Below are 17339 nucleotides of genomic sequence, written 5' to 3' on the forward strand. Positions count from 1 at the left end.
TATGGCGAACCACTAAGTTGCAGTACATTAGGATACCCGAACCAAAATTTTGCACCTGCAGATTACTCGTCATTTTTCGCGAAAGGAACTAGCAGTTCAGCACTGCTAAAAAACTAAGGCCATCCATCCAAACAGATGTAGTATGTGAACTAACAAAGTTGTCGGCTGGGAAATGCATAAATCATGATTCAACGAACAAGCGATCGGCCAGCACAAACACTCAAAATTCCACATGGGAAAATGAGTTGATATTATCTACAAATTTCGCTCGAAATTTATCTATCTTGGGCCATCTCAATCGAATCCGTCCTGTCAAGTAATGTTCCCTGTACAGTCAATCACCCCGCCCTTAATTATTCAGGTCCCTGTCTGAATTAACAAAAATAACTGGCAGAAGAGGGTCTGAATTCAGCTCCCGTCTTCATTCCACGTCTTCCAGCCTCCGGCCGACCGCGTACCGGTCGTCCTTGATGGAATCATGGAGCACGGCACACAGCGCCTTGGTCAGCCAGCAGAGCATGCAGACACCAAGGCCGCCCGACCACGCAAAGCGGTAGGCCGTCGAGTTCATGTCGGCGGAGTAGCCCAGTCCAGGGAAGACGCCCCTGGCGAGAACGTAGGGGACACCCAGGGCGGCGAGCAGCCTCGCGACGACGGGCATGCATACCTCCTGAAAGAACCACCACATTGGCCTGAGCTCCGAGGAGAGATCTTCCTTCGCCCGGTCGATTTTTGCCTTCCACCTTTTGTCAACGAAGCACTTGATCCATAGTTGCTTAAAGATGCACCCCAGGAGCCAAGTGCGGAAAAAGCTCGTGGCTGGGAATTCATCGTCAGAACCGACGAAGAAGGGCGATATCAGCGATAGATCGACCAGCAAACCGGTCAGGAGTGGAATGACGACGCTCTGGCAGCATTAGACACAATCATGTTACTCAGCTGTAGCCTAAAACAGAAGAATATGTAAATGAGTAGCTTAAATTCCTCACCCATATGCAGACAAGCAGATGCCTCTGCAAAGCTAGAAGGCATGTTTTCCCCGAAATCACGTGGGTAGATAAATCTCTACAGGCGGCGGTGATGGTTGATATGATGCAGAGTCCAACAGTGATAGAAAACAGATCTACAAGAAAGAGAGTTGCACGAGTAAGCCCAGGCAAAACAAACGATTTTACTTCCATTGCAAAAAAGAAAGTCCAACGATCATCTCTGAACTGTTGCTTACCGTTGGACTTCAGTCCAACTGGTAGTTGAGGAATGGCAAACAGCAATGCCTGCCCAACTGAGACTGGAAGCAAAAGCACAGCAGAATTCAATATCACAGCAGTCAACCATGCTAGGACCGCTCGCGGCATTGTTAGAACAGCAGCAAGTCTCCTGGTGCAATGTGCAAGAAGGGTAAATATCTGCCAAAGTTTCACGACCAACAGCTCCAGAATTGGACAGAACTTCAATTGATCGATTGGTAAAACAATAATAGCAGACTAATGTATCAACTAAACATAGATTAGGCGAAAACTAAACATTGCTTTTTTTCAGTGTTCAGAATAAAACTGACAGGCCAATGATGCAACAAAGGTAAACATTATTTGCTTCTCGAAGAGCCCTTTTCACATGATCCATAGCGCCCATACAAAAGCCACGTCAGGCAGAAAAGTCTTATTTGGATCTCAGTGTCTCACTTGGTTCGCTTATACAAGTTTGAGGATCCAAATATGCAATCTTCTACTTCTGGAACCTACAACCTACTTGAACCACACTGCATGTGTTATAGCTATGGACTATATATGGTGCAGTTTTAATATATGGACTATCATAAGCACCAAATTGTCAGAATGCACAGAGACCCAAGTTGCAAGTTTTTCATATGCAAAATTTTACTAAAAATAAATAAAAAATGATGAACATGCCAAAACTACTGTCTATCCACCAGAACGGAAGCCCAAACAAACAGTGAACAGCAAAACAATATCAAAGCAAAAGATGGATCAAATTTTAAAGTGAATGCAGATTCAGTCAGGCTACAAAGGGTAAAATTAGTGCAGAGTCTGCAGTTCCTGAATGAATGGAAGTGTCAGGGTTTACCAATCATCCTTAGCATCATTGCTGCTACCATACTGGTCTTTTGCCGCAACATTTTTCCCAAGAGGCTGTCCAGTGGTAACAAACCAATAACCCATTACCCTCTCCACTAGAGGCTCAAGGTATACGACTATTTTGCCAATGAGATACCTCATATGAATAACACCAGAAAGTGACTCTGTAAAGTTTAGTGGCCCTTGCCAAACTGATGTGCCCCTAGCAGGATGATCGAAGTAGCTACGATTCACAAATAGTAAAATTAATATTTTGAGTGGCAAGCGGCAAATACATCAGATGGAGAACACAAATTGAATACTTACGGGATTTCTAGAGGGAACACCGTTGGTGCCAATAGATCAACAATATTGATAGGAACAGAAATGACGAGAACAATAAAGATATTTTCGAGAAAAAGACCAGCAAGCCTCTTGAGATAAAATGTGTAGAATGGTTGGGAAACAGTACCGCTGAGAAAGGGAGTGGCCACTCCTGGCCCCAATATCTACTCACAAGAAATACAACACGTGAACTCTATTCTGTGTCACTATTGACATGATGAGACCACATATACATATAATATAATAAATACCTTGTGAAGAAATCTTGATAATCTGAGGCGTAGATTCAAAAAGGAGATTCCGATAAGCCAATGAAGGGAAGCAGAAGCAAAAGATGAAGCAATCAGCAATTTGAACCTCTGAGACATTGTTACACCAAACAATTTCGTAGTGCAGATATCAAGCGACCAGCCGAAGAACAATGGGTCTATTATCCCATTTTTTAGCATATTAAGAGAATCATTGGCAAGAGTGGTTGAATTTGCGATCCCTCTGAAGAATATAGCATGCAGACTTCTACAGAAAATTGCAATCACAAGGCGCTTGCCTCTCAAGTAGAGATACAAAGTATGCGCCCCAGCAAAAGTTGCACCCACCTTTAACATAAGTCCATATCCACTTAGAAGGGTGGAAGCTGTTGAAGTGTAACAATTGGTTTCATCCACATTGGAAACATCAAGACACGATCTCGACCATAGGATTATCCTTCCCAGACAGAATGGGAGAAAACAAAGAATACAAGCAAGGGCCACGTCAACTATTACCACCTGATTAGACAAGTATACTGTTAGATCATTCTAGAAATAAGCTAGCAGAAAAAATTTGAGGCACTCATTCTCCAGAAAGACACAACAACTAAGCTACAAGTCTACAGCCTTGTAGATAAACAAGATTAAATTAAGAAGGTAACAAAAAGATACTAAATTAGCATAGCAACTAAAGCTCGAAAAGAACAAGCTTAGGCAGTTTCAGCGGTGCACCTGAAATAATAACCAGAAGAAATCAAACATCTATATTCGGGAGTAGTCCTCCCACCAGTGTATCAATCCTGACCAACGGACAGAAGCACAATTGCAGGGTAGGAAAAGAAGCAAAGAGTTGAACATTGTCATATTATTCTATAGAACAACCCATACTAATTTCTTCCAAGTAACCATCATTTAAGTCTTGCTACTATTCCTTGCAATATTCTGGACACATCCATGATGATAGACTTTTAACAAAGGCCATATTGCGCGATGACCAACTGTAAATACAAAATCAGGAAAAACCTTTGAAAGGTGCTTTACTACGATATGAGAAGCTAGAAAATCTTATCATTCACCGAATAACGGTAAGCATCAGAACAAATAAACAAATATAAGTAGTAGACATATGTAGGATATTGGTTGAGAAGCAGCAATCATACCACCAAGGAAACTTCGACAACAGACATCGCAAGGAATTGCAATCTCTCAAATAACCCAAGCTCCTGGGCCTGGCTTTGCATCTGAGCTAGCAGGCGTGCGACCCAGCGCGCAAATGGAGCTACAGCAAATGGCACAACCAAGCGTGCAAACTGCAAGCAGAATGCAGCTGAAGCAGGGATGCAGGTCCATGAGGCCATGGATAGGCGCAGGGAGAGCAGGTGGCGCGCTTGAGCAAAGTTGGTGGCGAGCGCGAGGCGCCACGTCCAGCGGGTGGTGAGCGGAACGACAAACTCCCGGACGATGCAGACGGCGAAGAAGAGGGGGAGCAGGAGCCCGATGAGCTTGCTGGGCAGACCCGCCATGAGCTCTGAAACGGGCAGCCTCTCGGGGGCCGGGCGTCCGCGGCGTAGAGAGGCCGGGTGGAGATGCGGCGTCTGCACACCTGCGATGATAAAAAGAATGGTCGTGCGCGTCAGCGTCGGCATCACATCGAAATGGAGCTGGAACTGGAAAAAGAATTCAGCAGTACCACAACAGCAACAATATGACAGACAGGAACGTATTACATTGCAGAGAGGGATATTTTCATCGGGGAATCATGTAGATTGGCAATGCAGCATTACATACACATAGCATCTAGTAAATTTTGCTACTGAAATCTATGCTAATCAGGATGAATCTAGACGAGATTGAAAAAGAGAGAGAATGAATTAAGCGCGCGTATACCAGTACCACACCGACAATATGAAATGGAAACCCTACCTACCGGGAAGGGGGTGGGGAGGAGAGAGAGGATACCTCGCAGCGGGGGAGTTTGCGGCGGCGGGCGATCCATTGGAGCTGGCAGTCGTCGTGGACGAACCTCATGCTGCCGCGGCAGCCGCAGGGACGGCGCAGGGGGCGGTCCGCCTCGGCGGGGAGGCGGCAGATGCGGCACTCCTCCTCCTCCTCCTTGTCGGCGTCGTGCCCGGGGTCGTCCGCCGGTAGGAGCGCCGTCTCCGGCGAAGGGGTGGCGGCCGCGGCCATTAGCCTTTCCTTCGGGAAGCTTCTGTGTAGGGCGGTGGGGGTGTGAGGGAGTGTGTAGGCCGGTGGAGGGCTTACGTGGCCGTTGGATGCAGATCCAACGGCTCATCAAGTTGATTGAAGTTCATTAGTTATGCAGTGGACATGTTCATCTAGCACGATTCATAGAAGGATAATCACCAAACTGCCAGATGATTTATAGACGGATAATAACCAAACTGTCCGTATGTTTGAAAATTGTCGCGTGGTAATTAAGTAATTGGTCTTTTTTTACAGCTAAGTAACATTTAACATTTTCATCTTTCTCGGGAGCAAATATCTTCGCACATCTTTTAACTAGCCATGCATAAGTTATGTCATTATATGAATCGAGGAGCCCTGACTTCTTCTAGTTTCTATCCTCATGAAGGAGGCATGGTAGCTTGGTTTTGACCCAAAATTTGGCGTCCCCGGTTTATTGGCAGGTCTAACATTTAGCAGAACTCAAAATCGCAAACATTCTAGCAAATTTGGATCTGTTTTTTGATGGAGTGTGGGCACTCTTGTAATCTTGTTCTATCTTTGATCTGCTTTGTAAGAGGTTTCCCTCATCAATTTGTATCGGTTTGGCTGTGTGCTTTATATATAAAGCGGGGCGAAAGACTTTTTCGGTAAGTCACCAAAACAATTGCTTTTGCTAACATTTGAGGGTGTTTTATATGTTGTAGCTTCCTCTGAAAGAAGCAATCACAAAATTCATGACAACCTCCAAAAAAATGTTTTCTTTTACAAATATAAAGTTGTACGCTTTTCTTTTGCGGGAAACTTAGGACTTTATTCAACCAATGTCAGCTCCAGCGTGATCAACCATAATGCCGGTCACGAGGAAACTAGGGGGAGTCCATCCAAGAATCAGACACCTCAAGTGTGCATGCATATTTTGCACACAAGTGCACCAAATTATTGGGATTTCTCGATACATGTTGAGTAACAAAAGAAAGAAACGATGAGGCTAGTCCTTCAATTTCTACAAGTAAAGGTGCTACAAGAGAGCGCGAGAAATGTCGCGAGTCCTAGAGATTTATCACCTCTAAGCAGTCAACTTCCATAACCACTCGCTAAAGACCATGGAGCTTCGCAAAGGTCACCCCATCTCTCATAGCTAAAGCTTATGCAATAAGTGGGTCAATGATATCAGCTTGCTCCAGGCAGCGATGAATGTAGTAGGAGTTCTTGCCAATCCTCCTGCTCCACTCTTGTTTTCAATGCTTGATACACTCGCATCCATATTAATTTTAACACGGTCATGCTCAGGAGGCCGCCAACCATAATCAGGAAGTATCCTGGTTTGTTCCAACGGGAGCTCCAGCCATGCTAAAGTCTCTATGATATGTCTCAGAGACTGAACCGGGTTTAGGCCTACCCTATCATTTGTAATATTATTCCTCGAAGACCATATTGCCCACATGATGGTAACAATTTTCGCCCGGTCCACCTCTGCAATCTATGTGTTGCATAGAATATCCTTGCACCAGGTATTTGGATATAGATCCAGTAACTTGACTCCTAGACAATCTTTTGCTTCTATCCAGAAGCTTTGGGCGTGAGAACACATGATCAAGGCATGCACCATGTCCTCATCGGCACCTAAGCACATTTTGCACCGAGCCATGGTTGCAATATGCCTGTTTCTGAGTGTAGATTCCACCAAGAGAATACATCATAGAACTCGCTATCAGAACACACGAACCTTGGGCAATATCTCGTAACGTTGTACGTATGTTGTTGCCCCACTGCCACTGGAAGTATAATGCGACCTTTTGCCCCGAAAAATGTTTGGCATTGACGTTGCCGTAGACGTGATTGCTGAAATAAAAAGCCGCTCCGTTTCTCGTCGCTGAAAATGATGGGCTGCCACGTATCCCGAGCCTGCGCATGCACCGGCATGAGGGACGCCGCGCCCGCGTTGGTCTTGTCATAGTACGGCGACATGCATAGCCCCTTGTTGCTGTTCGGCTCATGTACAATTTTTTTTGTTCTAAGGGAAGTCCTCCTTTGGTTCTATGTGTTGGACGAGACATTGAGACTAACCCTAGGGCTAACCCTCGTTTGTCTTTTTATAGAAGAAACTCCACGAGCGCTGCACGTCAGAGCCGAGACTCGAACACGGGCCGGCTGGCAGCTACCCCAGCTGCCCAGCCACAAGTTGACGCCCCGTTCTCTGATGGACAAGACAGTGATGGACGAGGACTAGAACGTGGGATCGGGATCGGGATGGTTGACTCAGTGACATCTTGGGAAGAAAGTCAGTGGTCTTTCAGGTTCCAATCACAATCAGTCACACTTAGCAGTGAGGTCCAAAAGGAAGTATAATCACATCAGTAAGCTACTAGCCTTCTCCCACCGCATAACAAGTGTCTCTATTCACCTTGTGATTAATCCTTAAACCTTCCCATCTCAGCCAGCCCCAGTGGTTTCCGTAACAAGAAAAGGCCTGGGAAAATGCATGTCGAGGTGACGGCTCATGCCATGCTACCATCCACTGAGGGGAGGGGGGGGGGGGGGGGGAGGACACAACTCATCAGCTTTTCCTTGAGGAATTGATCCAAGGCTGGGGGAGGGGCAGCGCCCCCCCCCCCCCCCCCCCCCCCCTAACATAGCTCCGCCATTTTTTACGAAAATAGAGTCACAACATACAAATCAAGTTTCATACAAACTTAATTTTTTCGATGCCTAACATAGGCATAAGGAAAAACTACTCCTATATCTTGAGGCACTTCAACTGCACCTACAGGATGCTACAACAAAAGAACGCTCCAAAGCACCGTCGCTACATATGTTGCCTAACATTTTTGCATCAGGGAAATAAACTCCTACAATCTGAGATACCAAACTCTGCATCTACAAGGTGCTATAGCAAAAGAACAAGAGAGATCATCGCAAATGCTACATCTATCAACACTTGATCAACAAAGCCTCCGTACAGTAGGGCCCCAGCCGTAAGCACGCTTGAAGACGTCCCTCGCTATCTGGGCCAACCTCTTGGTCACTTCCTTAAAAGTTTTTTGCACCCCTCTTTTCTGTAGCACACCCCACGAATCCAACACAGAACATAAGGAGAAGATAATATCAGTAGGATCCTTAGGTAAAGAACTTTGATAGCAAGATTTATTTCTTGCTTTCCAGATCGACCACAACAAAGCAGTCGTACCAATAGCTATAACCATTCTATCTTTCCCAATATACTTAGGAAGCCAATTCTGGCAAAAGTCAAAGAATGACAGGGGTGTTTGGCGATTTCCCAAAGCACTCCCAACTACATTTCAAAGAAACCGAGCAAAAGAGCAAGTGAAAAACAAATGATCAATACATTCATTGGCATCACAAAATTCACATTTGTTGGTGCCTTTCCAGCCTTTTTACACAAGTTGTCCTTGGTCAGGATCCTTCCTTTGATAACTAACCATATAAAAGCCTTAATTTTCAAAGGTACCTTCAGTTTCCACAGAAACTTAAAAGGAAACACTACTCTCCTAGCAATAATATATTGATAAAGAGATTTAACAGAGAACTGACCAGAGCTGGTCAAAAGCCATTTGACTTTGTCAGGTTCCTCACTCAGAACAACCTGACTGCACATATCCAGAACTTCATTCCACATATCCAATGTCTCCCCATATAAACATCTTCTAAATCTAATGCAGTTAAAATCTTGTTCAAATGCTTTAGCAACCGTAATGTGAAGTAAGTTTGTACAAGCGAGGAAAAAGTTGACAGAGAGGCTTGTTGTGGATCCAAGCATCTTCCCAAAATCTAGTTTTACGCCCATCTCCAACAATTCTCTGACAACAATTGTAAAAGATATCTTCAACACTCATGATACCATTCCAGAAATGAGAGTTGGCAGGAGATGACTCACATTGAGACAAAGTTTTCCTCTTCAAATACTTTGCTCTAATCATCTCCTGCCAATCCCCATCTTCATTCTCAAGTCTCCAGAGCCATTTACACAAAAGACTAATATTCTTGATATCCAGATTAGTAACACCCAACCCCCCTTGGTCTCTAGGTTGACAAACATCAAGCCAGTTAACTAGATGAACCTTTCTAACCCCCTTTCCTTTGCCAAAGAACCCGAGCTTGAAAGAAATAGATTCTTTTGCCTACTCCTTCTGGTAGACGGAAAAAGTTAAGTAAATGACTAATGACGTTACTCAAGCAAGTTTTAGTGCGGATAAGCCTACCATCCATAGATAAAAGACATAGCTCCGCCATTGGCGTCAACAACCTATACTCCATGAGTTCATCACATCACAACAGGAGCTCTCTCTCTCTCTCTAGTTTTAGTACATCGCAACGGCACACGTCGACTCACCAATGGCGGGCCACGACCTTCTCACATGGGAAGCCCTTCCTCCTCCTCCTCCTCCGCGGCCACCAAACTCATGGGAGGTGCTTGGGCTCGCCTTCGCTGTGATTGGGCTGGCTGCAATGATCGTGCTGCTCATTCTAGGAAGCGTCTACTTCGTCGTCTGGCTAAGCCAGTGTCATAGCGACCACGGCGAAGAGGTGGTGAAGAAGGTGGCCGTGGAGCAGCAACTGGCAGAGCTGCCCCCGGCACCGCGCCATGACCCACACCTCACCAGGTAACCCATCCTGCACCCCACCTCTTCCCTCCTGTATACGGTAGCCCATGACGGCGTCGTTCCTCACCGAGACCCCGTACAGGCGTCTAGGCCGGTGGAGGGGTTATGTCGGCCGTTGGATGCAGATCGAACGGCTGATCAAGTTGATTGAAGTTTTCTGAGTTTCATTATTATTAGTTATGCAATGGACATGTTCATCTAGTATGATTTATAGAAGGATGATCACCAAACTGCCAGATGATTTATAGACGGATAATTACCAAACTGTTTGTCTGTTTGAAAAATGTCGCGTACTGATTAAGTAATTGGTCTTTTATCTTTGTTTTTGACAGTTCAGTAACATTTTCATCGTTCTCGGGAGCAAATATACCCGCACATGTTTTAACTAGCCGTACATAGGCTATGGTTTTTTTGAAACCTGAACCGTAGAAAAATCGTTCTACGGTATTTTTACATTTTTTTAGAAAATGAGGAATACCTCCGGCCTCTGCATCTGGATGATGCATACGGCCAATTTATTAATTATTAACACAAAACCTTATAAAGTCGTACAACAGTAAGACCAAAACCACCATCTGAGCAACCTCTGTCACTACTCCTATCTAGCTGATGAAGGGGCGCTGATAGTCTGGGCCTAATACCAAACAGACCTTGCAGCCAAACCTAACATCTAAGACCTGAGGTCCCAACCAGGACGCCTGTCGGGTATAGGCACCCACCAGTCCGGCGTGCTCCTCAACCAGGACGCCTGCCGGGTATGAGGCCGCCACAGCCACCTGCCACATATCCATCTTTAGAGTTGTACTGCTGCATCGGCCTTGCCCGGTCTCGCTGCCGCCGACGCCACCACGACGCCAGACAACGTCGACCTCCTGCGCGTGTCCGTCATCACACATCTGACGCCAAGCCTCCGCTGCTCCATGCCGCCAAGAGCCGCCGCCAAGAATATGTAGAACGAAACACCGCTCCACCGAAAGGGAGGCAGCACACCCCCACCCCTCACCTGCAGACCCTCCCATCCGATCCCAATGTCCTTGGCGCCGCCTCCAGGAAGGTTACGGTGCACGGGGCGCCGCCGACGCCCGATCCGCATCGGATCTTGGGCTTTCGCCCGGACATGGGTCGGAGTGGAGAGATGGTGTCCTCAGCAACGCCCCCAAGAAGGAAAGTGGCGCCAAAAGGCGGCGTCGCCGCTGCCGGCCAGCCAAGGCGGCCAAGGTTTCCCTCGGACACCGATCTGCTCCACCAGAACACACCGGAGGTGGGTCCGGCAAGATCCAAAGCCAAACCGGGGACTGGGAAGGGATGCATGGAAGGGAGGGGGTAATATCCCCAGATCAAGCACGAGAAGATCCGCGCCGCGCTCGGCCACCACCTGCGGCTCGCCGTCCTCACGGCCGAACCCCCAGGCACGCCGCACGCCACGCCAGCAGGGGCCGCCGCCCCTGGATCCGAGGGCCTCCGCGAGAGATGGAGCGCCGAAGACCCCGCCGCCACCTTCCCCGGCGCCCGCGCGGGCTTTCCCGGCGGTCGTCTCCGGTGGCGGCGAGGGGGGTGGGGGTGGCGGCGGAGGAAAACCCTAGACTCCCCCGAGTCGCCCTAGGGGCGACGCGAGGGACGGGACGGGAGGGAGGGACGGGGATTCTTTTGCTTAGGACGGTATTTTTACATAGGCTATCTATATCTATATCTATATCTATATCTATATCTATATCTATATCTATACTACTAATAAAGCAAGGTGGTATTCTTGGTTTTGTCCCGCTTAAATGATTTTATTATTTAGGCTTTTTTTAATCTAATGAGGTGGTACTATTCACGTGAAATTTTGGTCGTCTTTTCGTGCGATGGGAAAACATAGTCGGGAGGTGCAACGACCCAACTGGCTGGGCCTCGACCTTTCTTTGACGGGCCTGCTCCTGCCACCTTGATGAAAAAAAGTGAGAAATATATGTTTTAACTAGGGGCCTGTTCTGATGTCCTCCAGCTCCACGCTTCCAAAACTTCACAGATGAATTTGTCCAGAACGGTTGAAGCCCGAGAAGCTGAATTCATGAAGCTGCTCGTTCCCGTAGTGTAAAAATGAGAAGCACGTCCGGCCCAGCTCCACCAAAACGTGAAGCGTGAAGTTCCCTCAATTTACAGCGAACTGCCACTGCTAAAGAAAACGCTTCGCTGCATCCCCTTGTCAAATAGAAAAGGATCGATCGAAGCGTTATGCTAGCCTCGCTCGAATCGGTACCTGGTTAATTGGGCTGCGTCCAGCCGGCCCAACGTACGCGTAACAGGCCACATCTCCTCCCAATTGGGCTGCAGCAACGGGAGAAGCTGCAAATCGAGCCGAACGCTCCCGGGATCGCTAGCTGAAGCTTGAAGCGAGGAGAAGCAAGGAGTAGAAGCTGGTTTTCTGGAGTTTTGAGAAGCTGGGGAGCCTCCGAACAGGCCCTAGGTATTGAACTCCAAACCTCTGCTTTGGGCCACGAAGGCTATAGCCAGCCGGCCTATATTCAGATTGCTCTAGAGAACTGATTCAATATATATTAGTCCCACCTCGCTCCTTTAAATTAAATATCACCAACTTATATACACACGTTAGTTGTAGTAGAATCAACAAGCTAAAAAAGACCCATTAAGTCCAACTCAAAAAGAAAGAAGAGACCACATAAAGGCAGGGTGTGGGAGGAGGGACATGCACGGCTGGGGCTAGCGATCTTTGTTTTGTGATTTCAAGCGATCGCTGGCCTCCAAGCCAAACATGCAGGGCAGTGAAGCGCTCCTATGCGTAGCGTCGGGCAGCGGAGCAGAGTACGTACGTGCAGCAGCGGCCACTACTAGCTGAATTTCCTATGCAAGTTGGACACGGCGACGGCATGATGGCTGGTGGTGGCCTTGAGCACTTTTGGCTGCGCCATCTAATTTAAACATGAGCGCACAATGGCCTTAGATAGTTAGTGAAGCTAGCAGCCAACATGACACGTATTCAGGCCGTTCAGCAGCGCCCCCATGTTCTTCCCTACTCTACCACCTTGCCCACCTCGTGGCCATGCCTAGATTCAAGAACCAACACGACACAAGACAAAAGACATAGGGATGGCCAGCATCTTCACTGGTACAATAAAGTAGAGAATTTTTTTTCAATCAAAGAGTTACGGTGTTTTATATTGGAAAATTTGATTGAAACCATGTAAGAATTTGAGATTGAAAGATGGATTAAATTTTTTACCTAATGCAAATTGTACAGATACTACGATCCAAGATAGGACTGACCAATACTCAAACACATTGCGATTAGGTGGCCACCCCTAGCATTATTAGGCAAGGCAAAAAGGCAGATAGGCGATAATATAGGTGAGGCGCCATGTTGAAATAGAGGAGCTGGAGATTTTCGAGGGCCTTGAGTTATGATTATTGAGCTAGAAGCATCTAAAAAAAATCTTCCGTTGCAACGCATGGGCATTTGTGCTAGTGGTATATAATCATATATGAGTTGAGGAGCCTTGACTTCTTCTAGTTTCTATCCCCACGAAGGATGCAAGGCTGCTTGGTTTTGACCTAAAATTTGGCGTCCCCAGTTTATTGGCAGGTCTAACATTTAGCAGAACTCAAACTCGCAAACATTTTCTGGCAAATTTGGATCTAAAGCCGCCAAGATAATTGCTTTGCCAGAATTTGAGAGTGTTTCATATGTTGAAGCTTACTCCGAAAGAGGCAATCACAAAATTCCTGACAACCTCCAAATTTTTTCATTTGGAGTCAGCTTTTCAGCTTGAACGGATACGCGATACTGCTCAAAGCCCAACCGCCTTGCGTGGATCATTTTCCAGCTAACATAGTCGTAACCACTCAGATGGAGTGGACCAGATAGGTAGTTTTGTAATACTCCTTAAATAACTGTTCACACGGTATGCACGTTTTCTATCAATCTTCATTAATACTTCCTCTATAAAGAAATGTAAGAGCGTTTAGATTACCATTTTAGTGATCTAAACACCCTTATATTTCTTTACGGAGGGAGTAGATGTTTATATATTATTCTCCACATTTTATGTAGATTTTCTATCTTGATCTTCCTAATAACTTTTCATATACTAAGAGTGCATATTAATATAGCTTTTCTCTCAAATTTCCCTCAATAAATGATTACTAGAAAAGGATATATCTAAAGAACTCACGCAAGGAGCAAACTTCTCTTTTACATTTTGTTCCATGCATTCGCTTCTATATGAGATGAATGCCTCAGATAGGCCCCCTATGCTAGACGGGCCTTCCTAGATGCTTGCCAAGACGTACCTTATTCTAGGGCTGCCTAAGAATACCTACCTTTTCGTGGTGTGTGGAGATTTCTGCCCGAAGCTTCCTAAGACATAGGCCTTCTCATCGCGGGATTTTCTAGCCCATCTTGAAAGCCTCGCCTTTCTTTTGAAAGCCTTGACTTTATATAGCCCATTATGCAGTAGTTGTGTCGTGAATAGATCCTTTCTGAAGTGGGTTGATCCTAACCGTCTCCAACTATGGTGTTTGCCACAGCGTGAGGATGGTAACTTTCATAGTGAAAAGATGAAGGGACCTCACTTAATAAATGATCATATAGCTACTTTGTCCATATATATGTTCATATCTTTGCTAATGAATGATCACATGTTTCTTGCACATATTTATGCAGATTTTTCTATTCAGAATTGATTAATAAATGTTCATATAGTATTACTCATCACATATTTATGTCGATTTTCTATTCAAAACATCCTTAATAAATGTCCATATACTATGAGCATATATGTATGCAGATTTTCTCAAAATTTCCTCAATAAATGCTCACTAGAAATCCATCTATATAAAGAGCTTATCACACGAGCAAACTACTCTTTACATGCACTCGCTCATCTCATGCATGATGTCTTCACTTAGTCTAGGTACACATATCCTTGCTGTCTATCTCATTTTCCTAGCACCTCAAATTCAAGGAGGCCCGTTTCTTCGAACCAGCAAACAGGTGAACACTTTGATATAGAATTTAAAATACGTGTCTACATACACACGTACACACTCGCCTCACACACAAGACATATATGTTTTTTTTCATGTTTTGCATACGAGATGGATTTCATCTTACTATTGAATAATGGCCACCTAATCAAGAACATTTCTGTTGCATACTCATTTTGGATTATTCCTTTTACCTTCAGACATGGTATGAACATGTACTTGGATCAGGATATGAGAGGGACAACCCTTATGTGAGTTCCCTAGCCTGTTGTTCTGTTTTTCTAACATTTTGCATGACCATTAGTTGTAATCAAATGCGGGTAGCTACTTTGGGCTTGTTGTTACTATGGACGTGTATGGATACAATCTCATTCATGGCCAAGTGAGCACAACAACAAATTACTATTGGTAACCTGGAGGGCGACTTCAAATCAAAGGAGGACGCAATTTGGGTTGGATGGCAAGTATGTTGTCACTAATTTGCATATTTCCAATTTTCATTCATTTCATGCATGACGAGGCGTTAAAATAGTAATTGTACATCTTTGTATCATTTCCCTTTATAGTTGGTCTTTAAACTTTCTAAGCAGAAGCTAACTCTCATGTGCCTCTTCATATGCCTGTAGGTTTACCCAAATCACTATGGTGGTTCACGTACTCGGTTCTTCACACTTTGGACCGTATTTTTGTTTCTATGAACTCATTTATTTATTTGGCACCAAGTATTGCACCAAGTAAATATATAGCACTTCCGCTTTGGTAGACCCCCTGTAAACACCAGGGCCGGGCCGGCAAAATCCAGGGCCCTGTGCGAAAGTATAAAATGAGGCCCTATCACACTACAAAAAATGAACTCACGAGCAATTATAATGTATATATGTATCCCGCAACAAACTAATTATAATATATAATTGTATATAATATAATGTTTTCAATCGAGGGGCTGCCTGAGGATATAATATAATGTTTCCAATCGAGGGGCTGCCTGAGGACTGTCGCCAAATCGGCGATCGATCCTCCTGTAGGCTGTAGCAACGGCGACGCGATCGCTGTTTTGCGATCGATCTGACTACCTATGTTACGTGGATACGGCAGGTATATTTATGGGTAGAGGATGAATAAAATGGTTCAACGGTGCATTAGAAACTAAGTTAATAATAAATTTACTGATGTCTTATAAATTTTTAGAAGCGCTGAAAGTACGAACAGCTTGCGCTGTAGACCGTAGTTTCCGTAAGTCCTCTGTAGTTACATACTAATTTGTTTATGTTTTTTCTGTCAATGAATCTGAGTGTTTGTATGGAAAAGATCTGAATGCAAATTTTCCTCAATAGTTTCTCTCCCGTAAGTCCCCAGCACTAGCAGCATGGATGGGGTAGAAAATAAGAGCAAGGAGGCTGGATCAATGGAGCTTACTTGCAATTGGGTGATGGATCGGCGAGACGCTGCGTCGCTGCCGGTGCTGCGGAGAGACTGGTAGATGGCGATGTGGCAACCAGGTGACGGCGGCGCCGATATGTAAGAGTCGTTGTGCGCGAGGGTTTGTGTTAGTGATCACAATTCTAGCAATCAGACGGCGATAGACTCGTGTCCTGAAGATCCCGTTTTTCTTTTTCTTTTGAAGGTGTGACGATCCCTGGGACAAGGTGTGATCGCCTGAGTTCGAGCAGCGTGGGATCGCCTGAGATCGAGCAGCGGCCTGGCTCGCGCCTAGACTCACGCGGAGTCGTGGACGCTAGCGGCCCAGGCCCAGGAATAGCATTTTTTTCCTGAAAAATATACATATTAGGCCTATAAAAATTTGGGACCCCAAATTTTATGGGCCTTATGTGGGCCGCACACTCTGTACCACTATGGGCCCGCCCCTGGTAAACACAAGGACGGCCGAGATTACCCAATACCTCTTCATAACAGAGGGCAGGATGGGCATATTTTGAAAAAGCTTCCCCCGCCGGCCCGACCGCCCGCAAAAAAAAATAGGTGAAGCAATACGTATATGAATACAGCCCGCCCGCCCGGGAGGGAAAAAAAATTAAACCGGCCGGCCGCACGCGCCTGATGACGTGGCAGGCATGCAGACGTGCCCGCCCGCGATCACAGCGGCAGTCCCCGCAGTCAACGCGTCGCGCCGCACCCATCGCGGCCCCGCCCGCCCACGTCCCCCGACCCCACGCCAGCCCGCACCCGTCCGCCAATCACGGCGCCCGAGGCGCGCATGCACGTAGGCGGTTGCACGCACGTGCCGCCTGCCGGACGCCACCGCTGCCGCCGCTGTCGTCTCCTCACATGCCGCGCCTCCACTGCCGCCTGCCGCCGCGCCTGCCGGACGCCACCGCTGCTGCCTGCCGTCGCTGTCGGCTCCTCGCCTGCCGCGCCGCCGCTGCCGCTGTCGCCTGGCCTGCCACCCGACCGGCCCGTCGTTCGCGGCGCCCGACGGTCAAAGCGTCGCCTCGCCTGCCGCGCGGTCATTAACGCGCAGGCGTTAATAGCCACGCTGCCGCCCGCCCGCCTCCTCCCCCGCCCCGCCCCGCCCCGCTATAAAATGGCGACGCCCTGCCCACGCCCGTCCCACCGTGCTGTCGCCTGCCCGCCTCCTCCCCCGCCCCCGCCCACACCCGTCCCACCGACACCCGTCGCCGCCTGCCCGCACCCGATGTCGTTCTTCCGCGGCAGCAGCAGCACCGGCGGCGGCGGCGCCGACGACGACGTCCCCGGCGCATGGCCGACGAGCATCGGTGTGCCGGAGACGCTGGAGCTCCACCGCTACTGCCTCCTTGTGCCGCCGGGCTGCCGTCTTCCACGCAACTGGAAGATCGACGCGGACGACTACGCGACGCCGGGTCCCGGCGCGACGGAGGAGGAGCTCCGCAACCACA

At 47.1% G+C, this 17339-nt stretch overlaps 1 protein-coding gene across 1 annotated transcript; it reads right to left on the reverse strand.

Moving 5' to 3' along the window:
• Positions 1–421: 421 nt before the first annotated feature.
• LOC125533211 (putative E3 ubiquitin ligase SUD1) lies at positions 422–4206 on the reverse strand. The gene is made up of 7 exons (XM_087542152.1): positions 3829–4206; positions 2672–3187; positions 2403–2584; positions 2086–2319; positions 1226–1377; positions 990–1123; positions 422–907 (listed from the first exon to the last, which is right to left on the reverse strand). Exons 1-7 carry the CDS (start codon positions 4189–4191, stop codon positions 422–424), a joined length of 2067 nt encoding a protein of 688 aa, XP_087398278.1. The 5' UTR covers positions 4192–4206.
• Positions 4207–17339: the final 13133 nt, after the last annotated feature.

This window comes from Triticum urartu, chromosome 1A, assembly GCF_056163025.1.
Source record: "Triticum urartu cultivar PI428250 chromosome 1A, HENAU_Tu73, whole genome shotgun sequence".
Taxonomy (NCBI): domain Eukaryota; kingdom Viridiplantae; phylum Streptophyta; class Magnoliopsida; order Poales; family Poaceae; genus Triticum; species Triticum urartu.

Excerpts from the sequence above, each read along its gene's own strand:
- LOC125533211 (XM_087542152.1), bottom strand. The coding sequence starts at position 4,191 with ATGGCGGGTCTGCCCAGCAAGCTCATCGGGCTCCTGCTCCCCCTCTTC. Across the intron at positions 3,188-3,828 it reads TTGTCGAAGTTTCCTTGGTG|GTGGTAATAGTTGACGTGGC; the intron begins GTATGATTGCTG and ends TTGTCTAATCAG. Across the intron at positions 908-989 it reads ATCTGCTTGTCTGCATATGG|AGCGTCGTCATTCCACTCCT; the intron begins GTGAGGAATTTA and ends TAATGCTGCCAG.